Below are 19,814 nucleotides of genomic sequence, written 5' to 3' on the forward strand. Positions count from 1 at the left end.
GGCATCTACACCACTTCTCTGCTGAATCCACCTTGTAGGAATTTGAATAGAGAACTACATTCTCTCTTTGAAGACTCCCACTGCAGATCTCTCCATGCAGGCGTGCATGCTAAGTTGCTTTAGTCATGTCCAACTCTTTGCAACCCTATGGACTGTAGCCTGCCAGGGTCCTCTGTCCATGGGGATTCTCCAGGCAAGAATACTAGAAAGGGTTGCCATGCCCTCCTCCAGGGATGGAACCCTCATCTCTTAAGTCTCCTGCATTGGCAGGCAGGTTCTTTACCACTAGTACCACCTCAGAAACCCAGATACCTCTGCTTTAATCTGCTCTAGGCCTGCTATTCAGCTACTATGCTAGGACTTCCTTTCAGTGTTTGCACGTTTCCTGGCTTCCAAATCTTTCTTGGTTTATTCTCTTCTTTTGCTTGAGTATACTTTAGAAACATCCTAAGAGAGGATATGTAAGGAGTAAATTTTTTTTGAGTCTTTGCACATACCGAAATTTCTTTATACTCGCATTTTATTGACAGCTTCAATGGATTTAGAATTAGAAGATGCAAATATTTTTCTGGCAGACTTTTGAAGGCAACAACATTTACCTTCTGCTGTTGCTGTTGAGAACGTCAATGCCATTCTGATTCTTGTTTATGACCTTTTATTTCTCTCTGAAAGCTCTTGCTGCTGCTAAGTCACTTCAGTAGTGTCCGACTCTGTGCGACCCCATAGACAGCAGCCCATTAGGCTCCCCTGCCCCTGGGATTCTCCAGGCAAGAGTACTGGAGTGGAGTGCCATCGCCTTCTCCACTGAAAGCTCTTAGGATCTTTAAAAAAATTTTATAATTTCTTCATATGTGGTCCGATTTTCATGTTAAATAGACTTGTCACGTGTTTTAATTTTATCTCCACAGGGAGATAGCAAGCATAGCAGAAAGAAAATTGACTCTGAAAAGTTATGCCTAGATGGATAGGTGTGATTATTGAATAAAATTATGTACGTAAAGCATCTGGCACATATTGATGCTCTATCTTCCCAAAGTGAATGTATATACTTGAGAGCTGGACCCAGGACTTATAAATCCTTATGGTCCTCATAATACCTGGCACATATTAGATTCTCAATAAAAATGACTTCACCTCATCATACACAAAAATAAACTCAAAATGGCTTAAAGACTTAAACAAAAGACATCATCATAAAACCCCTAGAAGAGAGCATAGGCAAAACATTCTGTGACGTAAATTGTACTGATGTTTTCCTAGGTCAGTCTCCCAAGGCAACAGAAATATAAACAAAAATGAAAAAATGGGACCTAATCAAACTTACAAGCTTTTGCACAGGCAAGGAAACCATAAACAAAATGAAAAGACAACCTACGGAATGGGAGAAAATATTTGCAAATGATGCAAGTGAAAAAGGCTTAATTGCCAAAATATACAAACAGCATAAACAAATGAACAACAAAAAAACAAACAACCTTATCCAAAAATGGGCAGCAGACCTAAATAAACATTTCTCCAAAGAAGATACACAAGTGATTAATAGACACAAGAAAAAATGTTCAACATCAAGAATTATTAGAGAAATACAAAGCAAAACTATAATGAGTACCATTTTAACTGGTCAGAATGGTCATCATCAAAAAGTCTACAAATAACAAATGCTGGAAAGGGTGTGCAGAAAAGGGAATCCTCTTACACTGTTGGTGGGAATGTATATTGGTACAGCCACTGTGGAAAATAGCATAAAGATTCCTCAGAAAACTAAAAGTAGAATTACCATATGATCTGGCAATCCCACTTCTGGTCATATACTCAGACAACACTATAATTCAAAAAGATACATGCCCTCCTAGGTTCATAGCAGCTCTATTCATAATAGCCATGACATGAAAACAAAGTAAATGTCCACTGACAGATGAATGGATAAAGATGTGGTACATATATATAATAGAATACTACTCGGCCATAAAAAAGAATGAAATAATGCCATTTCCAGCAACATGGATGCAGCTAGAGATTTTCATATTAATACTAAGTGAAGTAAGTAAAAAAGAGAAAGACAAATATCATATGATTTCACTTATATGTGGAATCTAAAATATGGCACAAATGAACCTATTTATGAAACAAAATAGAATCACGGACATACAGAACAGACTGGTGGTTGCCAATGGGGAAGGATGGAGTGGGAAGTTGGGGTTAGCAGATGTAAGCTTTTATATATAGAATGGATAAACAACAAGGTCCTACTGAACAGCATAAAAAATTATAGTCAATATCCTATGATAAACCATAATGGGAAAGAATATTAAATAAGGAAGTATATATATGCATAGCTGAATTACTTTGCTGTATAGCAGTAATGAACATAACTCTAAATCAACTACACTTTAATAAAAAAATATGACTTGACAATGAGTCTTTGACATTATTTTTCTGTGGGACTTTATGTTATTTATCTTTACTATGACTTAACTTGCATATATGTCAGTGGGAAAAATATTTCTTGACTTATTGTTCATAGATGTTGTGAAGCTGCTATAAGTGAATGTGAAAATATTCTAAAAAGTTAAAATTCCTCTACAGGTGTCAAGTATTATCACTACCTTTCAGATAGGTAACCAGGTAGTTGAGCTTTCTTAGGCATATGGGAGATATCTTGTTTTAAAGACAACCCTAGGCTAAATTACCTAGCTTATTCCCTAATGATACACTCTCTGATATTGTCAAAGGCATATTTACCTCTGCTGCCTTTCTGAATTCTCAACTATGATTATCTTCTTCATTAATAAACCAGGAAATGTCACTTTGTTTCAACTGCTGAAAGCTATGCAGACAGTAGTGGAAATAAAAAGATAGTGAATACTAATCTCTGGTCTCAAAGCTGAATGAACTTCCTAATTTTCTAAAATCCCAGTGGTGCAAGAGGTAAAGAATCTGCCTGCCAATGCAGGAGATGCAAGAGACACCAGTTCTATCCCTCGGTTGGGAAGATCCCCTGAAGGAGGGCATGGGAATCCACTCCAATATTCTTGCTTGGGAAATCCCATGCACAGATGAGCTTGGTGGGCTACAGTCCGTGGGGTCGCAAAGAGTTGGACATGACTGAACATGCACACACACATATGATAAGCATGGAAATTAATTAATCTTCAATTTAAAATTTTATTCTTAAAGCTGATTATCATCTGAGTGCTTTTTAAAAAAAATTTTATTGGCGTATAGCTGATTTACAATGTTGTGTTGTTTCAGGTATACAGCAAAGTGAATCATTTATACATATATCCACTCTTAGAGATTCTTTTCTCATATAGGCCATTACAGAGTATTCAGTAGACTTCCCTGTGCTATACAGTAGGTCCTTGTTAGTTACCTATCTTATATATAGTAGTGTGTATATATCAATCCCAATCTCCTAATTTATCTCTCTCCCCTTACTGCCTAATAATCATAAATTTGTTTTCTACATGTGACTATTTCTGTTTTGTAAATAAGTTCATTTGTACTCTTTTTTTATGATTTCACATATAATCAGTATGTACTGAGTGCTTTTCAAATTTAATTTCTTAGCAGTAGAATCCTCTATTCTCTAACTGAAATTTTACAGAACAGATAAATGTGAGGCTGCTCTTTTTGAAGCAGGAACTTCAGAATGAAGAGGCCAGAACAAAACTCTTGATCTTCTCTACTCCCCCTGCAGCAGACCTTAGCCTTCTCTAAGGAAATAGAGTTTGAAAATCATTGGTTTAAGTAAGGTGATCTTATTAATCTAAGTAAGAGCTTATTGAAGTGGTCATGAGTTAAACTGGCTATGAAGAAAAAGAAAAAAAGTGTCAGTGAGTTTTCTTCTTATCTGGTCCAGATATAAGTTTGTGGGGTCCTAAAACTGCTTGAGACTTTCAGACAAGTAAATTCTGACTTGAAAATACCAGCTACTGCTGTAGAAGGAAGAGAAGAAGGCCTATTTATAAAAATACAGAAAAGAGGTCTTTAACTTACCCACAGCACGAGGACATTCATGAGGTGGTCTATGTGTGTCCGTTTAAAGGTGGACTTCCCACTGTTCTGCATTACTTTGGTGTCTGGTCCTAAGTTAAACAGGGAGACATCATCTCTTAGAATCTCTAAATATTCTCAAGAGGACTGAAATTGGGTTGAAATACACCTTTATGATCACTTTATCAAACTTTTTTCCAATGCTAAAGGATAAAGCCTTGGAGAAAGGCTCATGGTTGGTGCCCCAAACTCAAAGAATGGAAAATTTATTTCTTAGGATAATCCCAATTACTTCTGCAAACTGCATCAGTGCTGAAACCTCCCTCTCTTTGCAGCACCTTAGACAGTCTAGTTTTTCATTGATAAGTCAGAATAGGGGCCTCAAGCTTCTCTCTCATCACCATCTGGTTTATTTAGCTTAGAAAAAGGGTCTTCTGACAAGGAGATATTCACCTTCTTTTGAGGAAACCCATAGCTGGACCAGGCTCTATTTAAAGTTTCTAACTAGGAAATGGAGAAAGTAAAAGGCAATGGCAAGTGATTTCTTCTGAGGTGGGAGCTGAGATTTCTCTGAAGCTGAGCGATAGAGACTTTGAACTTCATGATAGGACAGACAATAAGTAGAAATAAAGGACTTTTAATGACACACTGAGACTAGAGCTGGAAATTATGATCTTACTGTGGTTGTTGTCACCAATACTCACCGTCACCGAGGGCATAGGGAGCACAAAAGCTTCCTTCATTTTCCGGCACTACATTATAACTCCAGAAAATCCCTCACTAAGTATGAAGGATTATGGTTCTAAATGCCATCTCAGGATGGGCCACTGCTCAGGAGCCACATGTGCCCTTTCTCTGGCATGAACACTTCACACTGTATCTTATCTTCCCCATAATGAGCACCATGTTTATTCTCTCCGCATGCGAGTAATCCACATGTATACCGTCCCCTTTCACACTGTTCTCCTTTAAAATGCTAATTCTATGTATACTTCTATGTGTATACCTTGTCTAGTGTCCCGATGTGGTTAGAAAGACTCATGAATGTTCTGTGGCCTTGGAACACAAAGCCTTCCACTATCAAAGGCAGGGCTGATATGCTGGCAGCTCAGTGTTTGGAAAAAAAGTCATTTTTTTTTTCCTAAAAAAAAGTTTTTTCTTAATTCCTCCATCCATCTATCCATCTCCCTGCCTCCCTTCTTCAAAGCCATAGTGTTCTGGTATATACCTGAGCATCATATCTACATTGTGAAAACTAAGTGCCCACAATGTGGCTATGAATGGAATCCAGCAGGCTGGGGGTTTGTGACTCCAGAAAGACATACCAGTAAAAATCACCAAGCCATAGCACCAATCTGTATTCCTGATGACACAGCCTCGGAGAATCAGTCTGTCATGATTCAGGATGTAGTTTTTTCCCTTATACATGAGTATTCCTGTGAATCTGTCCAATTTGTTATTGGGAGACTCACACCTCACTTCTCCTGGAAAAAAAAAAAAAGGAATAAGAGTCCTGACTCTGTAATCTTAATTCTTTCCTAACAGGAAGTTCAGTTCAGTTCAGTTCAGTTCAGTCACTCAGTCGTGTCCGACTCTTTGTGACCCCATGAACAGCAGCATGCCAGGCCTCCCTGTCCATCACCAACTCCTGGAGTCCACCCAAACCCATGTCCACTGTGTCAGTGATGCCATCCAACCATCTCATCCTCTGTCGTCCCCTTCTCCTCCTGCCCTCAATCTTTCCCAGCAAAGAGGAGGCTTAATAGAAAAGAGGAAAGAACAAGCCTCTTTCAAAATATGCACACATCTTTTTTTCCTATCCTTTCTCAGCCACTGCCCATTTCTCAGCAGCTCCCTTTAGAAAGGCAGACAAAGCGTTCTGGGCATCAGAGAAGAGTAATTCTGTGACATGGGTTATCCAGAAAGAGAACAACCCACATGATAACTTATTACCATTAGTACTTCCAGATCAAATGAGCTAAATCTGAATAGATTCAGAAACTACTTAAAGCAAACCTAGTATTTTTTTCAAAATGGAAATAAGTTAATTTTTTCATGATTAGTAAACTAAAATATGTCCTTTGTAAATTATATACAACATTAAAAAGGAGAAAGTAAAATTCACTCATTGCCTAGAAATAAGTGCTGTTAACCTTTTATAGTATATCCTTCCAAGATTTTTTCTATACATATACTCTTAAACATATATATATTTCCAAAGACAAATTTATGTTACATTATACTATGCATAGTGTATTGTAATCTTTTTACACTTATATGTTGTGAATATTTTTCCATATAAGTAAATATCAACTTGCATACTGTTTTTTATGAGTTATATAGAATTCACTATATGGCTGTATCAAACTTTAACCACACCTCTACTGATAAAAATTTGGGTTGGCAAATCTATTTCAAAACTCACCATCAAAAGCAGACAGAAGCTTCAGGTTATCTTCCATCTCACTGGTAACGGTGATGGCCTGCTTCACTTTCAAGTTGGTTTCACTAGAGTAAAGAATGCACATATGTAACAGCAGTACAGGTCCGGTTTCACCTACTTTAGAAAACAGCTGTTGCCAATATTGCTTGGCTTTCAGACTTGAGTTGTCACGAGTCACTCCTATTGTCATCCTCTCTCAAGGGCAGTACTGAGGTAGAATGGTGCTGCTGCTAAGTCGCTTCAGTCATGGCCGTCTCTGTGCAACCCCACAGACGGCAGCCCAACCAGGCTCCCCCATCCCTGGGATTCTCCAGGCAAGAACACTGGAGTGGGTTGCTATTTCCTTCTCCAATGCATGAAAGTGAAAAGTGAAAGTGAAGTCGCTCAGAAGTGTCTGACTCTTAGCGACCCCATGGACTGCAGCCTCCCAGGCTCCTCCGTCCATGGGATTTTCCAGGCAAGAGTACTGGAGTGGGGTGCCATTGCCTTCTCCAGGAAGCTAAATATTAGCCCACTTGCTCCCCTCTCTCCCTGAAACACATATCAACTACTTTAACCAACCTATGAGATCTTGCTGGTGGAGCTGCTCTAGAAAAGCTGAAGAAACATCACAAAATAACCTGGAGGTGGTACCTACTCCCTTCAAGAGTAAGGTCCTGGTAAGAACCTGTGAACACTTGCAAGTAAACGTACTCCTCGTCTCACAAATGTTTATAGGACCCATGAAGGGATCTCACTTAACCATTATTTGATACAGAAATGCACAGAGACAGAAGTAAAAACGAAGCCACATTTCAAAAAAGTTTGTGGGCACTAAGAGGAAGAGTTGTAAGGATGCAGATTAACATAAAACTCCACAGGACAAGCTCTCTGAAGATGGCCTCTATCTTCCAAAGATCTTAGCTTTTGCACATTAATGAACTTCTACCTTAAATCCTTTCCAGAACATGGTTTATCAGTACATAATTATCTCAGTATTCATTCCCCCACCCCAAGAAACTTTGGAACTATATTCTGAAATTTCATAGTCCGGTTAACCTCTTTCCTATCACTCAGCATTATTGAATATAGTCAGACTGAATGTTTCCAATTTGAAGATGGAGAATAATTGCCCAGATTCTGCACCCAGCTGGATGCTCAATTATCTGTCAAGAGCTCAGCCTTAGACTTGAGGCCTCCTATCTTATCTGGATATTTCTAGCTTTTAGCACTTCATTCTCTGCATCATGCTGTCCCTCAATGAGAAATCACTCTAAGCTGGCTCAACCGTCTTATTGGACTATGAGGAAGGAACACTCACCCATCCAGTTCTGCACTTTCTATATATGTCAGACTGTAGGGCTCACTGCTCGAGAGTAATAGTATATCAGCCTGCGATCAGGAAAGGCAAAGATAAGGAAAGCAGACTTTTAAAATTACAAACTCAGGAACAGCTATTCATCCTAAGAATTTTATAGACATTTGGTTTACTTTCTTTGTCTCGAGACCCATCACTGGTACCACACACCTCCTTTCTTAAAGCCAGTCATACTTTACCTGGGATTGTGGTGAGAAGTGGACAAGAACAAACTTCTTACCACAGGAGCTGGTGATCTCTAGATGCACAGTGAAGCAGGTGAATATCACCAAAAGGAGTGGTCACAGAAGTGCTAAAAAGGTTTCTACTCAAGCCCAAAGAGAAAAAGCCACAGCCCAAAGAGGTACTCACCGTAACAATCTGATTGTTTTCTAGTTTAATTATATCTCCCACTTGGACATTCATCCATTTTTCTGTCACTATCCTGCAAGAAAGTGAACCTTGAATGCCTGCAAGCCAGCTCTGAGAATTTTCCTACAGTCCTGTTTTGACAATCAAGGGGGTAAAAAAAGCTGAGATGAACTCAAAGCTCAGAGGAGGACCAAACTGCTTTGGGATACTCCTTGCCCAAGCAGAATCAAGAATGGGGCCCATTTCTCTTGATCAGGCTATAAGAGTTTTCTAAAACTCTATAATGGTATATGTAGATATACAGGCACATAATTTTTCTTTAAGTAAAAGCAATATATGCATATGGTAAAAATACAGTTCAAATAATTAAAAATATAGAAAAATAAAAAGTAAAGTCTCCTCTCTCCCCAGATTATATTTTTGTCACTTAGAACAATTTTTTGCATTTCTTTTGAGAAAATGTCAATCCATATAATCACATAATAGATATACATTTCAAAATGACATACTAGATACATAATTTTCTGTACTTTGCGTTTTTCATTTAATAATATATCTGAGAGAACACTTACAGAGGTGTGGCTCATTCCTCTTGATAGCTAAAAAAAATGTGGCTTTTAACTAAAGATGTGCTTGTAGCCAGAATTACTGACTACAATGACAGAAATCACAACTCAAAAAACAAAATTTTTCAAAGGTGTTAATAACTCTGTTCAAACATATGTGCTCTACAAAAAGGACACCACTTTCTGGAACATAGACAATTCATCTCAAGTGTTAAATAAATCAGACATTCATTGGCTTACAAAGTTTAACCATTAGGGCCCTGCTTGTGAATTCCTACTCTAAAACCACTCTATGACAAATTTTTCTGTAATAGTTTTATAAAACCCAAGTGCTCAAGCTCCTTGGGAAGTTCATTTGACTAAATTCATTCAGTAATTCCTAGCTTTACAAATTTCTTATACACTCAGTTTTATCTTTTCTCTTTATTTCTATAGCTTTCTTTTTTTAAATTTTGTTTTTAATCACAACTAACTTTTTTAGTGATGAGAGGCTTCAACAGATCAAAATACTTGAGGAAATAATCCATCATGAGTAAGGATCAGCAAACACAATAAATAACAGAATCAGATGCCCAAGAACTTCCCATAATAGAATTCTATGATTAAAACTATAGTTCTTGATATGTGTGTACTTAGTCACTCAGGAGGAGTCCAACTCTTTGTTGACCCCATGGACTGCAGCCTGCCAGGCTCCTCTGTCCATGGGGATTCTCCAGGCAAGAATACTGGAGTGGGTTGCCATACCCTCCTCCAGGGGGATCTTTCAAACCCAGGGATTGAACTCAGGTCTCCCACATTGCAAGCGGAATCTTTACCGACTGAGCTACCAGGGAAGCGCAAGAATACTGGAGTGGGTAGCCTATCACTTCTCCAGGGGATCTTCCCGACCCAGGAATTGAACCAGGGTCTCTTGAAATCCTATGCTAATGCTAAGTTACTTTAGTCGTGTCCAACTCTGTGTGACCCCATAGACGGCAGCCCGCCAGGCTCCCCTGTCCCTGGGATTCTCCAGGCAAGAACACTGGAGTGGGCTGCCATTTCCTTCTCCAATGCATGAAAGTGAAGAGTGAAAGTGAAGTCACTTAGTCGTGTCCGACTCTTAGTGACTCCATGGATTGCAGCCTAACAGGCTCCTCCGTCCATGGGATTTTCCAAGCAAGAGTACTGGAGTGGGGTACCATTGCCTTTGCAACAACAGGGATGGACTTGGAGGATATTATGCTAAGTGAAATTAGTCAGACATATAAAGACAAATACTGTATGATATCACTTATATGTGGAATCTAAAAAATACAGCAAACTAGTGAATATAACAAAAAGAAACAGACTCACACATACAGAGAACAAACTAGTGGTTACCAACGGAGTCAGAGAAGGGGGAGGGGCAATATATGGGGAGGGGATGAAGAGGTACAAACCATTACATATAAAATAAGCTACAAGGATATATTGTACAACACAAGTAATACAGACAACATTTTATAATAACTATAAAGGAAGTATAACCTTTAAAAACTGTGACTCACTATATTGTATACCTATAACATATAATGTTGAACATCAACTGTACTTCAATTAAAAAAAATTTTTTTAATATAAATATATATATAAAACTGTAGCTACTGGGTGTTGTGTAAGGTCACCATGAGAAAGGATTGGACCTCAATCTTGAATTCCCTCAGATCTGTATTTGTTTGTGATCATGCTTCTGCAAACACTGGTCACTTCTCCTTTCATATAATCTCTGTTGAATTCTTCCCCATCTTTTAAGCACAAACATCATCTCTTCTAGAAAGTCTTCCTTGATTTCTTTAGCCAGCTATGATGGCCTATTTTTTTTATTAATTCCTATGATAATTTTTGTACCTCTTACGATAATCTTCATATTTTGCTTTGTATAAAATTATGCCGGTCTCCCTCTATCCCTGCCAAAGATAAACTGCTCCAATTTTGTAGGACCCCACAAAAAAATAAGCATTTACCCATACTTTAGATAGATAAGACCAAACACTACAGCAATGAGGTCAACACCAATATTTTCTTTAGATTGTTAACAAAAAGATGTCCTAACCAAAGGCTACAATAGAATGGTCAATAAGTCGTGTAGAATCCACTGATGCACTCAAGACAGACATCTCCATGCTGACCACCATACTGGTAATAACCACTTGCATACTAATATCATGTCATAATTTGTTAATTTCTTTAATATATATTATTTTGTTTTCATTTTTTTAAGCATCCTTTAAGGTAAAGAATATTATTTTAATTTTATAGATAAGAAATATGAGGCCCAGAGAAGCAAGTTCAGGGCATACTAGAAACAAACTCTTCCTATGTCCAGCCTGAGGCTCTTTTCACTGTCTTAAATCACCTTTCCAAACACATCAAGTTTTAGCAAGGTCAGTGCTCTCCCAGAGCTGATTCAACCTAAACTGGCTTCCCAAGAAGCACTTACCTGCCATTCATCAGCACCAGAACAGAACGATTGTTGACTTGATTATCATTTTGGTGCCTTTTCTAAAATCATACAAGAAAATGTTCAGGAAATAGAGCAAACTGTATTTAGAAGATTAATATTTTGAAGTATTGTTCAATGTAGTTCCTCTTCTTTGTAATTCTCCCTTACCCCCGTTTCTTCACCACCTTACCCCCCAGCCCCTGGCCAATTCCAAGTTCTTCCACCATTAAAACCAGACCAAGAAGCTGATTATCTCTGAGAAGCTGGGAAAGGAGGTCAGAAAAAGAATCAAGCAAGAAGAAAGAGACAAACTCTTTGTTTTAATATCAAGAGCCAAAACTTGGGGTAATGAGAACAAATAACTTATGTTGAAAGCCACAGAAGAGAGAATGCAAAATGATGGGGCTACACCTTGGTAGGCAGAGGGAAGTTATGTATTCACAAGCATATCAATACCCCTACCCTCAACCACAGTCAGCATAAGAAGCTTCTGCCATGGATACAATGAGGAAAGGGGAATAGAGGTCTATTCAAAGACCAAATAAGAGAGTAACAAATAAGTCCTGATGCTAAGATTCACATGAGTCCCTTTCCTTTCAGTTGAGATTACTCCCTGGGAAGAGGGTAGAAAGAATCCTGAATTGGTCAGAATATTTCCCCTAAAGAGACCAAGTTCTAAACCAGAAGGAACTGCGTGGGTTATCCTGAATTGGTAAGTTTAGCTTTTGGCTCTCATTAAAAAAGGGCTGAGATGGTGAGGTGGTGGTTATGGGTTACACTGAGTTTAGTTATGGAAAATTAAGTTATATTTTTGCACATCTGAGTTGTGCCTGAAATTTAAACCACTATATATGTTAATTCTGGGTTTAAAGAGCCACAGAGTTAAAGAGCTGGAGAAACACTCTGCTCTTAAACTTTGAAATAAAAATCAGAAGGACTCTCTTAGGGAAGCTCCAAACAGGTCAACACGATGGGCTTCCCAAATCCCACTGGTAGGCACAGCACTGGTTCCCCACGTTTGCCCTCCCACCTAGCCCTGCTGTAAAAGAGCATGCAGAAAGCCACGCTGCACTCGCTGAGAGCCAGCTTCTCCCGCCAAGGCCAGGGAAGGAGCCAGCCTCTGTTGAGTCATGATGCTCTCTAAACTCAGAGGGTTCCTAGCTGTGTGCACCTGATAGAACCAAAAGCTGGAGAGGGAAATACGGAGAGTCAGAGAGGAGAACAGGAATGTAGAAAGGGAAGATAAGACTGGAGAAAGCAAGGGGGACAGGAAGAAGGGAAGAGGAATATAGAAATGGGAGAAGGGTGAATGGAGAAAGAAAGGTGAGAGCAAACCCAGAGAGAGCTAAGTAAAGGCAGAGGTGGGTTATGAAGGAGATGGAAGGAAACCTGGAAACGGCGGCAGTAAGATGACAGAGAAAGGCCTTGCGTGAGTGACCCCTTTCTGGCCATGGATGGTTCACCAATCTTGGGCTTAAGGGAATCTCATAGTCCTCTGGCACAGATAAGGACATAGGGAAAGGAAACACCTCTTTCCTTCTTCCTTCTAGTATTAGGCAGTTCTGGGGAGTCCTTCATGCTCCCTCCCTCCCCAGCCTGACTAGGGACAGTGAGGGAAGAGAGGCCCTGGAAGCCACTTCACCACATCATCGATGGCATCTTTCACTGCTGTTATGGACAGCACCACCATCAGCGGTACCACAGTCGTGTACCATGCCAAGGAGGAGATCTGAGGAATCAACTGGGAGAGGGAAGGGGAGAGAAACATGGGTCAGAAAGCTTAAAGGACAATGTATTTCCTCCCAACCCCCACTGCACCACCATTTCCACCTCTCTAGAGCCATAGTAAGTTCAACAATCCTAGTTGCTTTCCACCGTTATAACCTCCAAATAGCCACCCCAGTATAAGCAAACACCTCCTAAAGATGAAAGAAGAGGAGATGATAAATTGCCAGGTAATGTCCTGAACTCTAATATCTTTGTCTTGATGGCAAAGAGCCATTCCTCTCTTCTGATAATGAAGGTGCTGGGGGGGTAGGACATTAAGCGTGGGCATGGGAGAACCATATAACTGCCTACACCACTTCAGCACAAGGGGAAATGAGATGACCTGTCTCTCTCTCCCAACTTGTGCCTTCCCTGCTAGGCTTCCGTGCCCTGTGCTGATGTTCTAAACCATTCTCCTCCCTTGGTGCTCCCATGTGTTAACTTTCTGTCGGGGAGGCTGGGACAAGAAGGAGGAATGGGGCTGCAGCTGAGGCGGGGGTGTAGAATCAAGTCTGTGGCCTTTCACGGTTAAGCTGAACTGTGGTCATGCAGTCATGGTGAGGGAGCACCCCTTACTTGGGACTCGGCGACCTTGTCTCCTTCCTCTTATAGAGGGTTGTTTCACCCTGGCTAATCCTGACCACAACTATTCCAGGAGACTGGCCCGAGACTCCAGCCATCCATTCGCCAGTTGTCTAAAGAGAGAAGACATCTCTCAGTTTAAGGAGGAGAAGGACTGATTACATAACCTGACCCCAGGAAAGTTGATAAAATATTCTGTGGAAAAGACCCTAAAAGGTAATACCTGTAGAAAAAGCAAAAAGAGGAAATATGCATTTGCAAGTCTCTGGAACTGTTCAAACAGGTTCATAGGCAAGAAGTTTAAGGCATTATATTTTGAGGTTTTGACGCTATTATCCTGTTAGTAAAAGAACACAAGCACAATTAGAGTAACAAAAGACTGCACCTCCAAGTCTTAACAAAAAGGACCAAGACCACTTCATAAAATAGGAAAAAGCTAATAGCTTCCCAACATAGTGAGGGAAGGAAGGAAGAAGTGTTTGTCTCCAGACTCTTTTCTTTGAGGCCTAGAGAGGCCTATGTATGTATGCCAAAGATGGCAAGGTTGATCAATATGGGACATTCTTAGGAGGGGCAGGATGTATTTATGCCCTGGGTTGAATTCTTTGTTTATTGATGCTATTGATAATAATGATGATAATAAAACCAACAACAATCAAAACTTATTAAATATTTACTATGTGTAAAGTACTATTCTAAGTACTTTAGTACTATTCTAAGTATTTTAGAAAAAGCAACTTACTTAATTCTCAAAACAACTGTAAGAAGGGAGTAATACCACCTTTTCAGGATGCGGCAACTGAGGCCCTGAGGTTAATTTATTTGCCAAAGACCATCTAGTTACTTGTGGAGTTGAGATTGTACTGTTCCCTGAGCCCCAGTTACTTGTGCAGCCATCCAAATGCTTTCATTCCTTAGAATCAGAACTCTTTCTGTTTCATCTTATCTTCTGTCTCAAGTTCCTTCTTAGTACCAAACAGTAGGCAAGTTTGCCATTTGTGTTCACTCTACTCAGAGCTCTCTACTGAAGCTTTTCTTAAGTCTGGCAAACCCATTTTGCTGTGTCTTTACATGTTGCTTTCAGTGCTGAAAGGTGTCAGATGCCAAAAGCAAATGACTGTCTTTCAACCTTAGCCCACTGAAGGTTCCTACAATGGTTGCTTTTAGCACTGGAGAATCACTTGCCCCTTAATTGTCCTGGGGGAGGTCTGAACAGTGGGAACTTGCTACCTCTTCAATGCTAATCTCAAGATGTTGACAAGACCATCTTACTTTCTACTTTTGGATCTTCAGTTGTTTGACCTAAGATGTAAGGGTTTGAATCTAAGAGCTTAAGAAAAGTAGGAGAATGAGACCAAATAATTCAAGGACAGGGCTTCTCTCCCACCTTCTCCACCTATAGGGTCAAACAAAAGAACAAACCTTACCTGCAGTCCTGGAAAACAGACACTGCTTAAGCATGAAGAATCTCTTTCTGGGTCCTAACTTGTGAAGACATCTGAATACTCTTGGAGAACCAGCATTTTTTTGTCTTAAGGCTAAAACTGGCCTTGGAAGACTAGACAGGCAACCCAGTCAAGTCTTGCTTAAGGTCTATTTCCCTAGGGAAGAGAAGCTGGTCAAATAGCTTAGCACTTAGGAGTTTAGAGATCCAAGTTAAACTTAAGATTTCCTTGGTGTTTCTCCATGACTTTTCAATTAATGATCAGTCAAACACTATACATTTCTCAAGGTTTGTTCTGTTCACAGCTCTATGCTGGGCTACTCTAGTAGTAGGGACTGAAAAAGAGTTAAACAAAATCTGTCCTGGAAAGTTCACAGCTATGTCTTGAATGGAGTTCTAACTAAATGACCTCTAAGGCCCCTCCCAACCCTGAGGGTAGGTTATTCTAACATAGAAATGGTTTTCTTTGATTTTAAGATACTCTGAATTTCTTAGTGTCTAAATCAAGATGACGATACTTGGACCCAAAGATCTTTTGATCTTTTACCTTACTAAAGTAGCTGGCTTTAGTAAATTTTCCATTTGACTTTACGGTTAATGTATTTTGGTTTCTACTCATTTGGGTAGCATTTTTTTTAGAAAACAAAGACAAAAGCTATGCTGATTCTGTCCCAAGATAGACAAATCAGTAGTTCTTTACTAACTCGGCAACTAGTGTTTTGTCCTACTCTTAAATGTCAAACCAGAAGCAAGATCTTAAGGATGTAGAACATTTGCTTAACTATAGAATTCTTGTGTTTAATTCATTTGACATGATAGCGATGGTAGATTTGGATTTGGGGTATTTATTTATTTGGGCAGGGATATTCCCTGGTGGTTCAGACAGTAAAGAATCCGCATGCAATGCTGGAGACCAGAGTTTGACCCCTAGGTTGAGAAGATCCCCTGGAGGAGGGTATGGCAACTCACTCCAGTATTCTTGCCTGGAGAATCCCCATGGAAAAAGGAGCCTGGAGGGCTACAGTCCATGGGGTCACAAAGAGTCGGACATGACTGAGTGACTAAGCACGCTCCCGACTGACTGCTAAAGTGGAAAATAGAAAACAGAAGGCCAAGGATATAATGAGAATCAGTAGTTAGGGGGCTGAAAAGAGGAAAAGGAGCAGTGGTGGTGGTGGTTTAGTCACTCAGTCATGTCTGACTCTTGCGATGTCTCTGGAATTTCCCAGGCAAGAATACTAGAGTGGGTTGCCATTTCGTTTTGCAGGGAATCTTTCTGACCCAGGGATCAAACCCATGTCTCCTACATTGCAGGCAGTCTCCTGCATCACAAATGGATTTTCTACCACTGAGCCACCAGGGAAGCCTAAAAGGAGTAGGAATGGAAGAAATTAGAGAAATAGGGGAAAAATGAGAAACGGGTGGGGCCAGGGAAATACAATGGTTGTTAAGTACATAAGAATCAATCAAATCTGTTTACTTGTTCATCAATTATTTGCATACATTTATTGAATTTCATTTATGGGCCAGATATTGTGATGTGAACAGTAGTTACAAAGATGAATGAAATTTGTACCCTTCTTTTAAGGGGTAACAGTTTTTTGGTGAAAGAGAACTAACATTTTCACAACCATATTTAACTCTAACAACCACCATGTACAGTGAACATTATTATGTTCTTTTTATAGATGAGGGAACTGAAGATCAAAGAAGTTAAAATAAATAATGTGCCTAAGGATACAACGTTAGTAAGGAGTAGAGCTTGTTCAAACTCAGAGTGATGCAAAACCTGCACCTTAGAGTTACTTAGAAAAAGCTTAGAGAGTGGAAAAGGTAGAGAAGGGGAAACCTGTTCCCACAGCCATATCCTAAATATTGTTATTATCCAGAGCCTCTCTAACTCAGAAATCATAAACTAGTATCCTATAGAGACTACTGTATGTGTGTGTATATATATATATACATGAACATAGACATACACTATATATATAGTATATATATATATATGCACACACATATATATTGTATATATATACACATATATTATATACTTACAGCACTATATATTAATATATCTACATATGCATAAAGTAACATATATGTAAAAATTTCTTATAATTGTAAAAGATTAGAAACAATCCAAATGTCAATTTGTAAGAAAGTGGTTACATAAATTATGCTATTTGCCAGGGAAGCAGTTGAAAAAAGAAGGAAAATGCTATTATGAAATTATAATTATGAAAACATCTCCAGGACATAATGTTAAGGTTCAGAATAGTTTAAGAAAGTGGGAAAATGATAATATATATATGTGTGTGTGTGTGTGTGTGCGTGTGTGTGTGTGTATTTGCTTTATTTGCACAAAGAAGCACTGCTGAATATATGATAAACTAATAAAAGTGATTCTTTCTAGGGAGCAGAGATATGGACAAGGATGGGGTATTGGAGCTTGACTTTTAAACATGTATCTTTTTATGAGTTACTTATTTATAAATAAATAAATAAGTGAAAATGAACAATCTAATAGAAAATGGGCAAAAACCATTAACAGTCGTTTCCATAAAAAGATGTACAAAGGCTAATTAACATAAAAATTATTGCTCTCACTCAAAATTAAGGAAAGATAGATAATGAAATGTCATTTTCCACAAAAGAGTCTGGTAAAGATAAAAAAGACTGACAATAGCAATTTGGCAGGAATATGGAGAAGTGAGAAGTCTTTGCTATAGATAGAAATATAAATAGATATAACCTTTTTAGAGGGCAATCTGGCAATACATATCAAATATTTAATGTGCTTCATTTTTGATCTGGCCAATTCACTTCTAGGAAACTCTCCTAAAGTATATTCACACAAATGTGTCAAAGTATATGGCGTATAAAATGGTGTTCATTTAGGACCATTTATCACAGCAAAACATTGTAGAAATATTTTTTGGAGGGGGCACCTGGATATAAATGCAGACACTTAAAATGTTAATCAGTAAGAAACTGGCTAAATCAATTAAGGTATATTGATACAATGGAAAACTATGTTGTATTAAATGAATTAATATCAGGAGGAGAAGGGGATGACAGAAGATGAGATGGTTGGATGACATCACCAACTTGATGGACATGAATTTGAGCAAGCTCTGGGAATTGGTGATGGACAGGGAAGCCTGGCTTGCTGCAGTCCATGGGGTCACAAAGAGTCAGACACCACTGAGCAACTGAACTGAACTGATAGCTAATATTGCACAGGGGTTTTTGAATGGTTCTAGTTGGCCCTTGAAACATTCGAGTATTAAGCACAGCAACACCTGTGCAGTTTAAAATCTGTGTATAATTTATAGTTGGCTCTCAGTATCTGAGGTTTCACATCCACCGATTTAGCCATCCTTGGACTGAGTAGTACCACAGTACATATTTCTTGAAAAAAAATCTGTATGTCAGTGGACCCATGCAGTTCAAACCTGTTATATTAAAAAATCAAAGGCAAACAGTTGAAGAGTCTTATCCCTAAGAGTGTACCATGTTAACTGTTACAGGTCTTGGCCTTAAGAGAAAATAGTCAAAAAATATAGAAATGTGGTTAAAAAATCAAATAAAAATTATAACTTTAAATAGTAATGTCATTAATTTAAAGTCTTCTGATATTTGATACTCTCAGAACATGATGATTCACTGTGAAAAGTTCTGACTCCCTTTTAAAAACTCATAAAGTATTTAAAAGGTAGATCATGCAAGGTTTTTAATAATGAAATAAATTGGGAAAACAGAAATAATGAAAGTTAATAAATTCTAGTCAAATTGTAAGATATGGGTTGAAAATGTTTACTTTGACACATGTGTATTTGAAATGATAAATAGATTATTCTTAATGTAATTTGCATATATATTTGCTTTTTTCCCCTTCTTAGGAATTAGATACACTTAAGCAACATCTAGATTCACTGAATATGAAAAAAGAGAGCTTGGAAGCTCTAAGTATAAAATTAAGTAAAAGTTTTCATATTACTCAGCTGCAAAAGGTAATTCAGTTGAATATATTAACAGAACTCATTCAGGTATATATTTATTTAGTAGTTTCCTAACAGAAGTATAATTTCTTTCCCATTCAGAACTTCAAATATCCTAGTTTAGTAAAAAAGTAGATTCAGTGGGCATGGCAACCCATTCTAGTATTTTTGCCTGGCGAACCCATGGACAGAGGAGGCTGGCAGGCTATAGTCCAAAGGGTCGCAAAGAGTCAGATATGGCTGAGCGATTGAATTGAACTGATTAAACAAATTAGGAAGGTCCACATGTACTATCACAGAGAGATGTCTAAGTGAAAAAAGAAAACTATGAAGCTATGCTTTCATTTGTTCAAGCTACAGTATTTCTTTTCGAGGAGCAATATATAAAAACCAAAATTTGAGACACATCCTCCCCTGAGCCTAGGTCACTGGATTAATTTGGTTTCTGAGCCCTCACTGCACCAGCCCTCATTGTACGGGAGCTTGAAAGAAAGTAGAACCTATGTTGTAGGATTTACATCTACAAGGAGTTTCCTGCCTCACAGACAATGGGGAATATTAGAGGAAAATATCAGCCCCCTCTTGAAATAGCTAAAGACCATATACTCACTGGGTATCCAAACAGACTGTTAAATTCTCTGTTGTTGGCTTGCAGATATCTCTTGTGTTCTGAAAAAGATGAGAGAAATGATGAGCAGGATGCCCCTCTGAGATGAACCTGGGATGCTGGTTGCCAGTGACTTCACTAGCCTCTCACACGTTCTCACCAAGAATATCTGTCCACAAACAGGTGTTGTCTCTTTGTTCAAAAAATCAAGCAATACGGTAAAAAAAGGAAACCCTCAA

The 19,814-nt window shown here is 38.7% G+C and overlaps 1 protein-coding gene across 1 annotated transcript in view; it reads right to left on the bottom strand.

Moving 5' to 3' along the window:
• Positions 1–3,999: 3,999 nt before the first annotated feature.
• LOC129641206 (phospholipid-transporting ATPase FetA-like) overlaps positions 4,000–19,814 on the bottom strand; it is a gene marked incomplete at its 3' end in the record, with an annotated part of 61,537 nt that continues 45,722 nt past the window's right edge. The window contains exons 2-9 of the mRNA XM_055565966.1: positions 13,747–13,860; positions 12,817–12,915; positions 11,172–11,233; positions 8,148–8,220; positions 7,740–7,810; positions 6,422–6,504; positions 5,322–5,480; positions 4,000–4,088 (exon numbers count right to left, since the gene is read on the bottom strand). Of these exons, the coding sequence (XP_055421941.1) occupies positions 4,000–4,088; positions 5,322–5,480; positions 6,422–6,504; positions 7,740–7,810; positions 8,148–8,220; positions 11,172–11,233; positions 12,817–12,915; positions 13,747–13,860 (750 nt within the window). The remainder of the gene's footprint in view (positions 4,089–5,321; positions 5,481–6,421; positions 6,505–7,739; positions 7,811–8,147; positions 8,221–11,171; positions 11,234–12,816; positions 12,916–13,746; positions 13,861–19,814) is intronic.

Source organism: Bubalus kerabau, unplaced genomic scaffold (assembly GCF_029407905.1).
Source record: "Bubalus kerabau isolate K-KA32 ecotype Philippines breed swamp buffalo unplaced genomic scaffold, PCC_UOA_SB_1v2 scaffold_105, whole genome shotgun sequence".
In the NCBI taxonomy this organism is placed as follows: Eukaryota; Metazoa; Chordata; class Mammalia; order Artiodactyla; family Bovidae; genus Bubalus; species Bubalus kerabau.